Consider the following 17944-nt stretch of genomic DNA (forward strand, 5'->3'; position numbering starts at 1 on the left):
TATATAAAAATTATAGTTTATTTATATGAAACAGCCTGTATATTTCTAAGAGAATATCTTCACATTTTTTTCCCCCAAACTCATGAAAATCGACAATTTAACAAATGTTGCTCTTGAAACACATGTCTCTCTTAATTACACATGATAAGGTACAATTTACGATTCTAATTTAAGGTACAATTTACAATTATACCTTGTACATATTTCTTTTTTATTTTTTGCTAGACATAATTTCAATGGGATACGACGGAATCGAGAAATCTTATAGGATTAAAAGAGAGGGAAAAGGGTAAGAGAGGGAAGTGGGTAAATACCTGGATATTCCTGGAGAAAAAGCGAGATACCGTGAGATTCTACCATCTTCGTTTCAATTGCAGCACGTAAAACCAGTCCTCATCGTCTTCTCGTGTTAATATTTGCGATGCTCGACATCCTCAAAGGAACATCCCTTGCCGTTTCCACGTCTCACAGGGGACGTTCCCTTCAAACAAACTTTGTTTACTCCCTTAGGAAATTCTTGGATGCTTTTCGTGAAACGGGCAATACGATTTTTAATCAAGAAATCTTACCAGAGGACACAGTGTTACATACAAGGTGGTGTAGACACTGACTTCTAAATGACATGTGTTTTTTTTTTTTATTAAATTTCTCTTCTTTATTAAAAGAAAACTCTTCTTAAGAAAGAAGATCAATAACTTTAATTAATCAGAGATAAGTTTTAAATAATTTGTTATGATTCCAGATTATTAAATTAATCAATTAATGAGAAAAACTAAAGTTGAAGCTATTAGTTACTTGCATTGATTTTGAATTATTTGCGTTGAATATATTTATAACAGTTCAAATTAAATTTTAATTTTACACGATGCCAAGCTTTAAGTTATTTCTACTGAATCAAACTAGTAAGTATTCTGATATATTTATAATTTGTATTAAGTTAGATTCAAGATTTGTTAAAATTAATTGGAATTGATGATCTTTTAGTCTGATCAAGTTTGATCCGAGTTAAGGGTTTAATTAAGTGCATATAGATTAAGTACTATTTTCTACTTTTTAAGTAGAAAGACAACTTGTCTTTTTCTCATCTATTTTTAATATGCATAATTTTATATCATTCTATATAAGACTTTCATTGTACCTATTATGTTTGTTTTTAATAAATTGTTTAAAACTTCTTTTCTAAAATTGTAATTCTTTCAAATATAAACAAAAATTATTTTACAACAATGTTGAAATTATCAACGCGTATATTTTTCATTCGAAAAAGTTAAAAGTTCGAATATTTTTATTGTGTAGAATATTTAATCAATAATAAGAAACATAGAATCAATTTCGATATAACATATCGATTATAACATAAATTAATATTATTCCTTTACTTTTACTATTTAAAAGCCCAAACGAACCTCTAATCACAAACATTTCATGTTTCATTAATTTAAAAATCTTCAACAGTATCATTCTACTAATATCTTTAGGAACTTTCATTTTCAATTCTTCTTTTTTCATTCTTTTCAAAATATCATTCGACAAACAACGATACAATGAAAAAAAAAAAACCAGTTCTCACGTTCGAAAGATCTCTTAAAAATGATCCATTCCAAATTCTTTCAAAAGTTCGGGTTAATTTCATGGCATCGTTGCGATTGTATCGGGAGATACCACAAAAATAATTGAGCCTGGACGAAAAGGATAAAAGATCAAATCGGCGATCGCATCGATTACAAATCGAACAATTCACGCGGCTCACTGTAGAGTCATCGATTCGTTTTACCACGCCAATTAAAACCACGTGCACTGACGTGTGCGATTCAAAAATGATTATATTTACAAAACGAAAACGCGTTAGACCGAACTCGTTTTCGGCAAAGGTTTCAACTTCAATTCTCGTCGCTCGTGATACTCTTGGAAACAGGGTACAATGCACAGGTTGTCCTGACACTGGGGACAATGATACTTTGTTTTCCTACGAAGCGTCCTCCCTTGGGCGTCTATCGTGTTCCAACAATGATTACAGCGCAGTGCCGGGCCTGGACGTAATACTGGACAATGACCGACACGTAGATCACCCGTATTCTCTCGCGATTCCCTGCTCGTTGTCTGCAACAAGATTCAATTTAAACAAAGTTAATTGATTCAGACATATAATTCGAGAAGAATGAGAGCAATTCGACCGATTATTTTTACATTTTCTCAAACGTATTCCTTGGAATTTAAATTCCTTGGGATCCCTTACTTGCGGTGACGATGAACTCCGTCTGAGCTCCGTAGTTTTCACCCTCAATCCGGACGTAGAGCCTGCTGTAGTGGTGCTGTCGGTAGTAGAGGTAGTGGTAGTGGTCGTGGCAATCGGATCCTCCAGAATGTCCTCCTCCGTTTTGATGACGGGTGCCGGTTCGACCACGATCGAGGGACTTGTCGTTCTCCTGGGGAACTCCGGATTCGAGTGTTGCCTATGTATCCAATAATTTCCACTGCCTGATTGTTGCTGGCTAGACAAGAGCGGGTGGGAATGTTGTTTCATCAAGTAGGACGGCTGGGGCACGGTCAACAGGTTCGTCGTGGTGGTCACTGTCAACAGGCTAGGCTGGTTCACCAGAATCGATTGCGGCGGCAACGGCGAAATTCTCGTTTCGTCCAGGCTTTTCGACGTTTGCGGCAAGCTCAGGGTTGGGGTCGTCACGTAAATGGGGGAAGAAACGATGTGCGGTGAAGGTGCCTCGCTGTCCGGCGACAAATGATTCGATTCCTTCTTGACTCGTGGCTGGCGCAACAGACGATACCTCTTCGGACCTACCTGCTTGGCGTAAATGACTGAAACGGAAGATGAGATGTCATTAAAGTTGTTGAAAGTTGTTGAAAACGACCAGCGAATGAAAATGGATTTATATATTTGAAATACTGTTTCTGTTAAACATTATGCGTTTTATTATATAAAGGATACGTTAATTATATTCGATCGAGTTAATTTTAATATAATTTGATTTAATGATATATATATATATATTTTTTTTAATATTTATTTACATTGTTTGGTATTTAAGCGAATTGTGGTCATGACATATCGAATATCTTTATGGGAAACGAATATCTTTAATTTTAATAATTTTATTTCTAAAAGGAAATATTTATTCGAAAAAATTGAAAATAATTAATTTATAATTTAAAAATATTGAAAGTAGATTTAAAAAATTTAACATTTTCCGTTTCAAATATATTTCTATTATAAATAATCGAAATAATGGAAGATATGATAAAAAGAAATCAGTTTCGAACTATGTACAGGAATTGGTAAATATCTTGGTAAAAGTATAAAATTTTACCAGAAAAATGTGTTCTTGGTATACGCAAATAATAAAATCTAATTAAATATGCGGGCACAGATAGTTTCTGCTGAAATAGTTACATCTTCTTCTTTGTAAATAAAATTTTATTTTATATACAGAAAATTGCTACATAAATAAAAATCTAAAAAGACGGATATCTTACGTGAACAGAGTCGTGAGTCTGGTCAGAAACAACTTTAATTTGTTCTTCATGTGATTTATTAAAGGCGTTACACAATAACACTGACACATCGACTCTCTGCATATAAAATTCTGTACCGTGTAATTCTGTACTGTTAAACTAGTTCTTTTTCTTTGTATCTTATAATTTTTTTTTCCTTTTTTTTCTTACGAAATATCAATGTATGTAATTAAGATAGTGTACATTACGATCAACATTTCTTTAACATTCTATATTCATCTATCATTTTGTACAGATGTTTTAAAAAAAGAAAAAAGAAAATAAAAATAAAGCTCAACACTCTCAATCTGTATGTTTCATTAAAATAATATCTCGATTGTTCTGTCAATAACGTTGAACAAGTGTTCTCTGATAAAATTCAATATCAATAAATGATAAAAATTTCAAATAAAACTTGATCGTTATTGAATTATATTTTTACATTGTCTATTAATTGGTATATTAATTAATCGAAAACAGGAACAAAGTTGCAATTGCGATATTTTCAATGAATTAAAATTTTTAATTGTACACGATAAATGCAACTATGTAAAAATAAGAGATAATACTTGTTCGTACGAATAAAAAAATAAATCAAGATACAATAAATCGCTGTTAAAATCGATTTACGCTTATTTAAATGCTAAACGAGAAGATATATTCATTTTAATACTAGCTTCATAATGATATATGTATATATTATATACATATATATATATATATATAAATTTCGCGTTTCGATCAAACACTTATCGATCATTCTTCTTTTTCTATTCTAACAAAAAAATAAATTTATTATACAAGAAATATTGCAAAAAAATGTTAGTCCTTTGAAAGATATTGCAAGATTACCATTGTAAAAAGGATTAAAAAATCGGACATTGACATTAATCAAAATTTTTGTTTGCGGAGAATTTAGAAAATTCTCCGATCATTAATAATAGATTGTTGCATTGTCTATTTTTCAATACATGTATTACTTTATTATATTTTATTTTTTCTTCTTCTTTTTTTTTTTTTATATAATTTATATAATGTTAATACTAATAAAAAAATCAACAAATTATTCAGGAAAAAATTTATTCCCTTGAATAATGCAATTAATTAGCACTTATAGGCTACAACATCTTAAATCGATCAAAACTATACATACATACATATATATATATAAATAATATATATTAAAAATATATAAAGAAATATTAAATATAATAAAGAAAAAATAATTCGCTATTAAGCATTGTAAATTTGTAAATTCAATTATCCGTTAATATCGAAAGATAACTTGATAAAATATCAAATTTAATATATCGTAAAAATAAAAGAAATTGTTTGAATTGTAAACATTTTATATATACTTTTTAAGTATGATGAACTGTTTCCATTATTTATATATTAAAATTCACTAACTGAATCTTTTTTCATTCTCTTATCTATAAACTGATTTACAATAATGTTCCTATTTTATGAAACAGCTATATAGTGGAAGCTCCTATTATAGTGGAATTTCTCATGAAAAAATTATTGAAAATTTCAAACAAACTTTTTGAAACATATATTTTCGCGAAAGTTACCATATTCGTTAAAAAAAAAATATTTTTACAAAATTTTTCTCACAGATAATTATCTTAGATATCACATTTGTTGTCGAATATTCCTTTTTCAACAATATCAAATTAATTGTAATACATGTATTGACGATGTATTGTATTTTACTTTGTCACTCATAAATTAAGTAGTTAATTCTATAAAATGTATTAACTGCGATGTATGTACGTACGTTTTGTGTATGTGTAAATATATGTGATATTTTCGAATTACATTTCCTATTATTATTTTATTTACTAAAAAATTCGCGCGGTATGGTACAGACTAAATGTGAAATAGATTCATTATACGCCACATTTTTTAACGCCACGAATAAACGTATACGCGTTATTCCACCAACTTTAGATTATATCGATATTCATCCAAAGTTAATATTTAGAACAATAAAAACATTAAATTAAAAGATCTTCAATAATACGTCTATAAATATCTCAAGTTACAAACAAGCAAATATAATAATGCCTTGATAACTGTCGCATAGTGACTTTACGACTGTTAATGAGACTCTATTATATTTATATGTGTTGAGTGAATGGCCGTTCACACTCTATCACATCGTATATAATTCGTAAATTTCAAATCATATCATTATAAACTAAAGGAACCTGTCTAAAAATTTATTCTACTTGTTGTCAAAACTTTCAGTGTTGGACAATGCCATTAATAAAAATTTGTTGTCATCCACTTTGAACTCGTTCACTCATAATTTAAATTTTAATTAATTTTAATAAATACTTAATAAAAAATTTATTAAAATATTAACTCTTTTGAAACAATGTCGATTTTGCTTCCATTTTTTCTTTAAAGAATAAAAGAAAAAAAATTGTTGTTTATACCTTTATAATGATCATTAAGAATGAAAAGTCAACGAGCTCCAGTAGTACAGCAATTTCATTTTTCGTTATATACGTGTACTCTAATGTAAAAAATCTGTAGAGTATAAAGTATTGTGTACTAATTTTTCCATTTTATCGAAATCTTTATGTTAATCTGCAAATTTTTTATGATTACATACAAATTAGGCAAAGAAGGTACCTAAAATCGTATGTTTTCTTTTTTTTCGTTTTGTCATTTATCATTAGAATTTTTTGTTCACTTTTGATAAATATTGCCGATGTAATCTTTATTTTATGAAAGATCTAATTTTCAAGCTCGTCTATACAAATCAGTGATAGCATTATATCATGACCAATAGCTCACATCGCATTGTAATTAACACCGTGTAAATTGATTGGCATTGTAGTGCTTGGCAATGCGTAATCCGTATGTCTGCTATCGATATAACCGCTTAACATCGTATGAGGACTATGAGTGGTCAGCATGGTATGCGTGCTATGGGTATTGTGTGTACTATGTGGAGTAGTGGGGGGACCCATTGGCGTAGGACTCTGCGAATTAACCGGCTGCGCTGCCTGAGCTGGTGGCGGTGAGGAATTCACTTCTTGCTTAACTCTCGATTTCAAACTGGGTCGATTATTCGGATAACCGCGCTTTTTGTATTCCAACCAAAGTGTTCGATTATTTACACCGAACATCCTAGCCGCTTTACAGAAACCTATGCCACCGTACCGTACGGCATCTAACGCCCTGATAAAGTTCTCATCTGCTTGTGGATTTGTTGATCGTTTTCTCTTTATTGCGGTTTGTGGACTGGCGCATGGGCTCTGGCAGTTACTCGGGCACTGTGTCGACGGTGAAGGGCCGCTCGACGATGTGTGCTGCAATGTCCCATGCGAGGAATTCGGATAATTCGTCAGGGCGCAACTGGAACCAGTTGTGCTGGTACCAGAATACTGATCGCTGATGGTCGAAGAAGCTGTTATTTCGGGCGTGGTAAAAGCTGATGATGCTTGGATCGACAGATTCGTTTGACACGAAGACAGAGCGAAACGTGGATATGTATGCTCCATAATAGTCCATTGCAATCCTGTGGAACAGACCGGTTCATACTTTGGTCAGAGCACAGGAATTATTTTGTTGTTGGCTGTATATATGTTTTCATATTAACGCAGTGATAAAAATATACTAATTACATGTATATTATATATTTATGAAATGTGTTTTTGACTAAAAAAATGATACATTCGTATGATATAATAAAATTATGATAATAAAAATTTTAATATATATTTATATAAGTATATTGGAACCTAATAGCGGTAATGTATTTATATGATATAATAAACGAAAAGAACAATTCGGCAATAATTGGCTTAATCATAATAATTAAACTATATAAAATCGAAAAAGATGTCTAATGAAATAAATTGCTTTATGCTACTATGTGTGTAGAAAAAATGAAGATGCTAAGCTGTAAGCAGAAAAGAATTAAAAAAATACTTATAAAAATATCTATATGAAATTAATGATATATATATGGGAATATTAAGAACAGAATATTGTGGCATGGCACAGATACATTTTAAAGCACATTTGTAATTCATCTTTGGTATAGAAAAATGTGTATAAATTTATTATGTAAATTAAAGGACAGAGTAAGGCACACATACACACTCAACAATGTTTAAGGCCCGATTTTACTGTCCTCTAAAAGAACATTATACATTGTGTGCTATGTATCTGTGTACCATGGTGAATTTCATGAATGAAACTAACCTTATAGAAATTTGCACTACTAATTAATAACATTTTTTTTCCTCTCAATTTTCGCTCTATTTTCATGTCAAACGTCTGTTGATTTGTGCAATACATTTAAACGCATCTGTGCCAGCATATAATGTAAGTATTATTTATTCACATGCAATTTTAATACTCATTACGTTCGCTATAGATTGTGTTTTACTACTACAACTAAAGTATATGTGTGAAAAACAGATATATCATGCATATTTAAAATGAAATTATTGCCGCTTGTGCACAAATAAAAAACAGAATTAACAAATATATTTAATAAAAATCGAAACAGTATTCAAAATATAATTAATATTCTTTTATACAATCTATAGATTTTAATTATTAACCATAACCTTAATTTTAACATACATTTTTAATTAGATTAAATTTCATTGGGAATAAATAAAATTTATTTATTTATTTTTGTATCTTTTAATAGCATTCTACTGGATGAGTAGAATTCAAAAAAATAAATTTTAAACAATCAATGTATCAAAATTTATCAATGTATTTAAGAATCTATATTTTATATATATAGTTTAAGACTATATTAGATTCGTTTACAATCCGTCCGTCCATATTTTGAAAAACATAAATTTTGATACATTGATATATATTTGATTCATACAATCTTAAACTATAAAATTTATATTTTTGAATCTTATTTATCAGGTATTAAAAGACACAAAAATAAATAAAAAAAACGTTTGATTTTTTAAATGAAATTTAGTTTTCAATTAAAATTAATTGTGAACAATACATATAAATATTATATAAAAATGTTGCATAAAAATATTGTTTAAAATTTAATTTCAATATCTTTTAGAATTACCGCTTGTAAAAAAATATAGATTTTAAATATTTAGTAATTACTTAAGTATATTTAAGAATATAAATTTTCTTCTTATATTATATATACTTTATATTCATACATATAATTGTATCAAATATACAAAAATTATTTCAAACTAATTGCATACATTATAAAAACTTACCTTGATGTGCAGGAGGTTGTTGTGAAGGAACTGAACTTTGGGGTACATTTCCTCCTGATTGTTGACTTACATCTTGTATCGAACCATCACTTTGTGCTGGTGTTGTTGTTGAACTATTCTCCATATTACTCATCTAAAATTAATTATGATTTTATATCTTAATATTATACATAAACAATATAACATTATATATATAAAAAGTTATAAAATTTATTTATTGTATACAATTATATTTTACATATTTTATATATATAAATATTTGATAAATAATATTTATGTTTATATATATATAAATATGAAATATACTTACAATTGAAATTTGATCCTCATCAATGCTTCCTTGAGATTCAGTATTCGTATTAACAGGTCTTCTTACATTTTCATTATTTTCTTGTGAAACTATTAGCGGTTCTGGTTTTACAATATTGGTAGCAACTAAAGTGATTTCATTCATTTCTTCTGGTTTATCACCAGATCCAGATGTTGACCCTGTTGATGATTTTCTTAATCTCTTTCTACGAAAGGACGGTGACAATGGAGAAGGACTAGGTGAACAAGATTCTCCACGATCTCCTCCTCCAGGTTCACTACCACTTGGCCATTTTGTTAAAGAAGCACTGTGCATTTCTGCAAGTCCTTTTATTTTCAAACTCTCTGCAGTCTAGATAAAAAAATTATATTGCTATTTTTAGCTTTCTAAGAAATGTAACAATTAACAAAATTATTATTTTGACATTGCACCTTGATAATTGACGGTAATTGATCTTGTGATATATTTACTTCACCATAGTACATAAAATCAACCATAATTTTCAAATCTGAGAATTTTACATCCTTTAATATCACAATGGGATGTTGACATGGATTCACAGTAAACAATGACTGGAAATATGTACTACATGCAGATAAAACAACTTTGTGTGCTTGAAGATGCCTGCCTTCAGCAGCTAATGTCACATCCACCAAAGTCTCATTATTTAACAAATTTGAAAACACCGAAATGAAATTTGGTTGATGATTGTTCCATCGTAAACAGAATTGTTGCATCGTCATTGCAACAAATTGTTAAATTCTTTTCAAGCACTATAACCACACCTGTAAAATCATTAGTCACTTATTTACCTATTAATGATATCTTTAATATAAATAAAATATCATGGAACATTATAAAATACATTTCACAACATTTTCAAATAAAATATAAATCATTTTGAATAAATTTCACATATATATATACCGACACGAAAATAGAGAAAACAGAAAACGGACAGTTTACGATAAATAAAATTATCAGTACTCTGAAAATTCTTGGCAATAATTGTAAATATTAAGTCATCGTCGAAACGTATAATTTCTTTCGTATATCACAAAATTTTTGAAAGATTTATATTAAAAACACAATTTGATTGCTATCGCCGTTGGAACATGATTAAACTCAAATAAAATACTTAATGACGATAAAAACTTGGAAAATTAAATTAATATCACAATCAAGCAAGTTGTCATACTATGTATAAAAAAAAAACAAAAGAAGAACTGTCCAACAATACGGTTACAATCGCTTCACACAATAAATATAGATTTGCATGGTGAACATAACGAAAAAGGCAGGTAAAGCGAAATTGCTCACTTCGTTCGAAGAAGTATTCCTTGAAAATAATACCACTATTAACAAAACATCCACTGGATAACACGACGTATTTCGATGCGTTGTTTAACTATTTATTAGGAAAAACAGATTTCACTTGGTGCTGCCATGGATTCGATGAAATTTTCCACAACAGACTGAGCGATGACGCTTGTGTAATTCACAAATGACGTCATAAGCGAAAAATTAAGATTCCACGTATGGCGCGCGGCAAACTCAATGAAAATCGTTTCAATGGATATATTGATATCGTAATAAATTTCTCATATAATTGACAAATATGAGATCTTATCAACGTGCGTCCTTAGAAAATCTAACTTGATCAATATAACGGCCGACTAAGAGTGACATCTATCGAGGATCTGTCAAGCACAACATTTTTTATATCTTTCGAAATATTTTTCTTTTCGTTCGAGAATCTTATATCTTTACAAGAATCTTAACAAGGAATATATACAAGATACATAAAAAGAACTAAAATTAGAGCTAGGGACGTAGAACGTAGAAAATTGAAACAATTCATGATTTATTGAAATTATTAATATTTTACTCCATCATTATGCAAACACATTTGATAATACATAATGGAAATGTTTTATTTTTCTATATAAGTGACAAAAAAATGGTGCTACAATTACTATAAATTAAATAAATAAGTAAAAATCGTTTATTTCATGTTAAACAAAAAAAAAAAATTCTGCTAACTAATAGTCACCAACATTTTGTACGTATATCTATAAGTATACAGATTAATTCAAAATTTACAGATGTTCATTGAAGCAATAATTTGTGAAGTGAAGTGAAGTGAAGTGTATTAATTGTCACCATTTAAAACACATATTTTCTGTTTCTCTATCTTTCTTTCTGTCGCTCGTCCTTCAGAGAAATTCGTGTGCTTCTTTTACAAATCGTATTCGTTGTATTTTAAATTAAAATAAAAAAAAAACAAAAAATTTAAAATTCAAATATATAATTATACTATACAGTATATGTATATACGTATACTGAGGTATATTCATTAATGATAAATGTAAAAAGAAAGGTGCATTTACATGGATATTGCTTTCAATAGTTGTTTAAAGAACTTAAAATTAGAATTTTTTTTTTATCTGCATTATCAAATCGATTCGCGATATAAGAACAAGAATTTCCTTTTAACTTGCGAATGGACCCTTAATTTGGGGTTGTACTCTTATTGCTATTTAATAATATTAATTTATATTGAAATTCTCACATAACAATTTGATATTATAAATTTTGATGTAATAGTGTTATATTTATAAAATCTTTTTCTTCTATGACCACGTTTAATCTCAGAATTATATTTGATTTTATCATTTCGTTTTATATTAATTGATTAGCAAAAGAAAATTTGTTCCTATGTTATATTAATATGATATGCATCTTTTGATCATTTTTAAAATTTTTTAAATAAAAGATAGCTTAACAATACGCAAATTAGATACAAATATATAAATAAATAAGAAATATGGCGATTTTTTTTTTATTTTCGCCATTGAGCACTTTCTTATTAATGGTGGACGAACACTCGTTTTCTACAAATATACTTCCCATCTTGTTCTTACTATCCCGGTGTCTAAGGCACGGGTCTGCCAGAAAATTTTATTGATAAATCCTCTGGTAGTCCCAGGACGAATCTTTCTTTTTCTTTTTTTTTTTCTTCTCTTTCCTCCATTAATTTTTCTTTACAGCACCACAAGAATATAACTTATTGTGCGTTAATTATGATGCGTTTTTTCAAATCGGATACGTTATTTAAGTATTCTATTAAAATATTATTCAAGTACATTACAAACCATAATTAAAAAAAAATAATGAAAATATAAAATAAAAGTAAGTACTATATAAAATACAAACAATAACTCAACACTGGTATCATAATATCATTTTTATAATATCAATATAAAAGAAATTATTATGATAAAAAAATATAATATCGTAAAAAGATATCCGACTCGATATTGATAAAATTTCTTTTGCAATTCAGTATAATACTGTAAAAATACTATGCAAAAAATTGAATGTTTATGTCAAAAAGAATTATATCTGCATGAAATTGAAATATGTGATAAGTGCATAAAATATCAAATATCACAAAAATTTTTTTGAATTGAATAAAAAGAACATTTATGCATCTGCCTATTTTTATCTCCGAGATTTTTATATTTCTTGAGATAAAAAGAATTCTATTGCGATGATTGATTTTTAATCTTATTTTTATTAAAGATTATTGAAGTAGAAAAAGAAATATAACTCGCGATAAAATTTTCTTATTCAAAAAATGGACTTAAAAATAAAAACGATCACAGATGCATAAATTTGTTTCGTGTATCCGAAATATTTCAATTTACTAGGCTTTCGCTACTAGGCCGTGGTTTAATGACCAGATTCTGTAAGGCTCTTATTTCGTTTTCTGTGAGATTTGGAGGTCCGAATAGAAACTCTCTATGAGAACTGGGATTAGATAGAAGATCTTGCATGTTCTCATTAGTTAGCATTAAATAATGCAGAGAAGTTTGTGTTAAATTTACTTTCCTAGCTAATGTCCCGGTAATGTGAACATCATCTATCCAAAAGTATGGCTCTTTCTGCGCTTCACGATACAAAAGAAATACGCTATCAGGAGAGTACAATATAGCCCACCCTGCACAATATGCAGGATAATGTCTACCAGGATATTCTTGAGGGGAGACTCTCCACTTAGATCGCCAAGATCTCTTCACGGTACCTGTGGGGTGAAGATCGCAAAGGATCAATCGCCTGGCTCCCCATGGTGATAGATCACGCGTCAAGAAATCCAACATGGCAGGTATATGAACAAAAACATCATCATCTAATTTTAATATATATTTGGCACCTGAAAAAGTAGATAGATCAAATATTTTTAAAAAACTTAAATAGAATTAAGAATTTTTCATAAAATTTTTTTTTAATGCTATTAAAAAAGATTTATATATTATACTTAATAATTAATAAATTTTAATATGTTCAATTAACTAAAAATTTATCTATAAAATTAATCACTTAATGTTTTTTAAATAAATTTTGTTATTAATTTAAAAAGATTAATATTATTCTATATATTAATATAATATAATATATTAATAATAAAAGTACAATAATAAAAGTAAAAATTTGTCAATCTATTTCAAGCATAGTACAAAAAAAATATACTTACTTGGACAATGATACGTAGCCCATTTCAATGCCATCACATGCTTATAAGTCATGTTTCTGTAGGCATCGAGAAAGTTGCCTTGTATCAAATCTTTATATTTTCTATTTTCCTCCTCCAACATCGTTTGGTATTCATCAGATGAGCCAACGAAGAAGAGGAGCGCCACATTTGACGATTGCTGGCCCCAGGTTTCCCTGACTACATTTCTCTTCACGAAATTCTCTGGAGCCGAGTGAACCAACATCAACAACAATAGATGTGTCCCATTACATGGATCATTGTTGATTGTGAACCGAAAGTCTTTTATATCAATAAGAGTTGATTTGTCACCGAACGGAAGTTCGTGTAATAAATATGGCTGCGGAGAGGGTGTTACGTTTCCGGGTAAGATTAATAGATATCCCGGTGCCGATACGCTGTATGGCGTCGGTGAACCGGAATTGTCGATGTGAAGCCAGAAGGAGAAGCATCCAGTCAGTGCCAAAGCGACCACAAAAATCAGAGTGCAAGGCGACGTACCGGAGGCATGGAGTCGCCGCTTATCCAGCATACTAAAAAGTCCCTTACATCATACAAGTCTGAGTCCGGCTAAAAAAAGTAAAATAAAAGATTAACTTATATTATATAATCAATTATATTTTATTTTAAACATTTATTTTCATATATGAATTAATATGGATTAGTAATTTATTTTATATATTTTTTATACAGATAATAGTAAAAAAATCCATTGTCAGTACTAAACTGGTTTAAATTATTTAACTTGTCTCCAGAACAGCAGTCATTTCATGTCATTAGAAAACATATGTGATGCTATAAATACTATCTGCTATAAATACTATCTTTTATTTTGCTTATATATATTTTTAATAGATAATAATTTGTGAAATGTTAATATGTGGATAGTGATAATAGGAAATAACACAATTGATAAATTTCCAGTTAATATATTTATAATCAACTAATAAATTAAAAATCGAGATTTGAATATTAATCCAGCAACTTTTCAATATCGCAATATATTAACTTTCGAATTAGTTTATGTTCAGCTCTATAAAAGTATTATAAAGACAGTCGATTATTAATATTAATATTAATATTTCAACCTTGAACTAATGTTAGACTTACATTATTGGTAATATTCACTAATAAATAGTGAAACAATTTACGAGTTGCTAGAGTTTAAGATGAATAATAAATCGAACTGCTAATGCTATGTCAAGCGAATTGTGAAAAATTTAAATATATATATAAACAATTTATCTTATTATTCTCATATTAATAGGCAACCTTTGATCTTGGATAAAAAATATTATGATAATATTCATTGTATTAATAATATTAAAATCGTAATATAATAATTAAAAATATAATCATACGAGTTATACTACATTTGCATCTATATTATAACATTGTAATAAAATCTTTAAACAATTTAGAAACACAAATATTTCATTTATAAATTTAATTTTGTTTAAAAGCTTCTAATATATTTTAAATTTAAAATAATTTACAAAAAGATATATTAATTAAAGTTAAATAAATAATTTTTAAATAAATATTTATGTAAATAATTTTTATTTAATGATCTAAAAATTTGAAAATTAATGTTTAAAATATAATAACTTTCGAAGTTATAAAATTTGTTTAAACAGATTAATTTCAAAACAAACTCGAAAAGAATTTTTTTATATTTTTATTGGTGAAAAAATTTCCATTTAGATTATTTACATCCCTTATCATTGATTTATTTCATAAGTCGCATATCTTTGAACGTTTCATAAATAATGCACAAATCATTATTATTTAATCTAATGATTAAAAAATAATTTAATAATTATAATTAATAAGTATACTATTAATATAATTAATAAATATAATTTAAATAATTAAATTATCAAATGAAAAATAATACATATAATTTTTATATGAAAAATAATACAATCTTTATATAAAAATTAATTTTTGGTTTTATTTTTTAAGCTTTTCAATATTTATTGTCATTGTTTTCGAAATTGTTTTTTCGTTTCTATGGATACGCTCCTTATCGGATTGTAATGCAGCAATAATCAAAACGATCATTTATCAAAAAATTCTTATGAAATACATATATCGGCTAGAAGATCGACGTGGCAGTATTCAACAGAACTCAAAGGCTAAAACATTATTTTACTAAGATTCTTTATTTTTTGTACCAAATTAGTGCATTTATTGAAAAAAGGTGCTATTTAAAATAATTATTTGATTTGTGACATCATCGAAGAAAATTGAACATAATATTTTTGAACAGGATATATATTTTTGGATTTCTTGGGAAGTATCTGGAAAAAAATACTTTATTTTACAGTATTAACAATATTTTATATTTTACTTTATACGTAATTGATATAGATAAAGATTTATTCAAGTTTTAAAAAAAATTTGTTTTAAAATTATTAAAATTAATTTTCTATAAATATATTTTCTTTATTATATTATAAATGCTATTAAAAAATTTGTTAAGTATGATAATAAAGATAACTATATTGCATGTAAAACGTTTATGTAAAAAAATATTTCATTAATTAAAATTAATTTAATAATATAAATAATATATATATATATATATATATATATATATATATCATAATATAAATAATTATATTTAATAATTGATAACCTTTTAGTTAAGATTCTGATCACATTCAAATAGATAAATTCACTATTTTGATTATTAATATAGAAATGATATAAATATACATTAATTTTAAAAATTTTAACTAAACAAGAAAGAAAAATAATATTTATAATAGATATAAATAAAATATATATATATACATAAACATATATATATGAAATATATAAGACATATATATTCCAATGCAATTTTTAATTTGTTGTAAAATAAATTTAATGAAAATATTTTGTAAAAAAAAAAATATTTTATTAAGTAAATCTCGTAATAGAAAGTATCTTGAAAAATTAACATTCTAGAACTTTCACTTTTGATATTCCCAAAACATTTGAAACTCGGATATACACAAGCCTTGTTTCCTAAACATGTACTTGTTTTTATTTCTTTGAAACAAAGGTAACATTACAAAACTAAATGACCGCTTTACATGCATTTATTAATAAGTCAAAAGAATTTATTACACATTCTCAAATCTTAACAGATAAATAATTAATGAAATAATATACATATTTCATACATATTTCATTAAATTTACAAATTTAAATATTTAAAATCTTTTAATTTTTTTAAATTAATGTATTAAAATTCCTATTTATAATACAAATAATAATTATACATAATTATTTTTTTTAGAATATCAATTTGATATCAACATATGAAACAAGAAAAATTTGTCATCGTCTTTCAATTGTATCTCAAGATTTTTAATAAATTATTAAAATGAAAACAAAAACATCATGCAAGGAAATCGCAAAATAGAAAATATTGCAATTTGAAGAACAAATAATATATATAGATAACGAAAAAAGGAAAAAATTATACTTACAACTTACGTGTGGCAAAGAGCTATGAGGACTTCTAAGCATCTGTTTCGACGATGAAGATCTTGTTTTACACATTTGGCACAGTTAACATTTATGCCTCGATGTTGTTGAAGCGAAGTATAATCACAGGAAATTTGAGGTTATGTTAGACAAATGGATTGTTAACTACAGGTCACATTTAGGCTGGTATATCACGGGCCAAGAAATGTAAATGCGTGTTTTCGAGAAAAGTCACGCGAACGTCAACATAACATAGATATGTCGTGTTGTTCGGCAGCTCTGTTCCTTTTTTTCCTAACACCCTTCATTTTTCCCTTTCTTTCTATTTGTTTAATCGTACACTTTTCTACACAACCGATACAAATCGAATCATGTGTAGAAAAATGCGTTAAGAAGTAAAACGAAATGGCAAACTGTAACTGAAGGGCGAAGTCCGTTTGACCCATGAATGAAGGGTTAATATGATGTTCTCACCCTACAATTGTCATCTATTGGATGATACCCTCTTCTGTCGGCGTTGCATACTGCATCTAAGGCGGAAAATTTAAAATTAAAACTTTATTTATTTTGATTTTATGGATATCATTTTTATATATTTAAATTATATTGTTAAATTTTTTTTATCTATTGTTTATCAACAAAAAGAAAATCTTAATTAAAATAGAATATAAATATTAAATAAAATATAGTTAAAATTGTAATTGTATAAAATTTTAAAATCGTTGTATATCTTTATATTTTTAAAAATTTATAAATAAATACTATGAAATATAATATTATATTTTTTGTTTTAGTTTTAATATTTTTTAAAATAATATTAAAAAACAATAATATTAATATTAATATTAAAAAAAC

At 27.3% G+C, this 17944-nt stretch overlaps 2 protein-coding genes and 2 long non-coding RNA genes across 6 annotated transcripts; 2 read left to right on the forward strand and 2 right to left on the reverse strand.

Moving 5' to 3' along the window:
• Positions 1-627: 627 nt before the first annotated feature.
• Positions 628-9797, reverse strand: LOC107997325 (protein tramtrack, alpha isoform). 3 transcript variants are annotated; one of them, XM_017055846.3, is made up of 5 exons: positions 9486-9797; positions 9055-9405; positions 8745-8877; positions 2237-2814; positions 628-2100 (listed from the first exon to the last, which is right to left on the reverse strand). In XM_017055846.3, the coding sequence occupies exons 1-5, from the start codon at positions 9795-9797 to the stop codon at positions 1846-1848; spliced, it is 1629 nt and encodes a 542-aa protein (XP_016911335.1). In that variant the 3' UTR covers positions 628-1845. The 3 variants fall into 3 exon arrangements, with proteins under 3 accessions (XP_016911335.1, XP_061928369.1, XP_016911336.1); XM_062072385.1 differs by having other exon boundaries at positions 2188-2814; XM_017055847.3 differs by lacking the exons at positions 628-2100; positions 2237-2814 and adding an exon at positions 3410-7042.
• Positions 9798-10917: 1120 nt separating this feature from the next.
• LOC107997326 (lactosylceramide 1,3-N-acetyl-beta-D-glucosaminyltransferase) lies at positions 10918-14141 on the reverse strand. Its single transcript, XM_062072386.1, has 2 exons — positions 13592-14141; positions 10918-13270 (listed from the first exon to the last, which is right to left on the reverse strand). Exons 1-2 carry the CDS (start codon positions 14139-14141, stop codon positions 12756-12758), a joined length of 1065 nt encoding a protein of 354 aa, XP_061928370.1. The 3' UTR covers positions 10918-12755.
• Positions 13081-15033, forward strand: LOC133665789 (uncharacterized). Its single transcript, XR_009829073.1, has 2 exons — positions 13081-13222; positions 13730-15033. It is a non-coding gene; the product is annotated as an uncharacterized LOC133665789 (long non-coding RNA).
• A 279-nt stretch (positions 15034-15312) lies between these two features.
• Positions 15313-17222, forward strand: LOC133665790 (uncharacterized). Its single transcript, XR_009829074.1, has 2 exons — positions 15313-15812; positions 16899-17222. It is a non-coding gene; the product is annotated as an uncharacterized LOC133665790 (long non-coding RNA).
• The last annotated feature ends 722 nt before the right edge of the window (positions 17223-17944 follow it).

Source organism: Apis cerana, linkage group LG3, assembly GCF_029169275.1.
Source record: "Apis cerana isolate GH-2021 linkage group LG3, AcerK_1.0, whole genome shotgun sequence".
NCBI lineage: Eukaryota > Metazoa > Arthropoda > Insecta > Hymenoptera > Apidae > Apis > Apis cerana.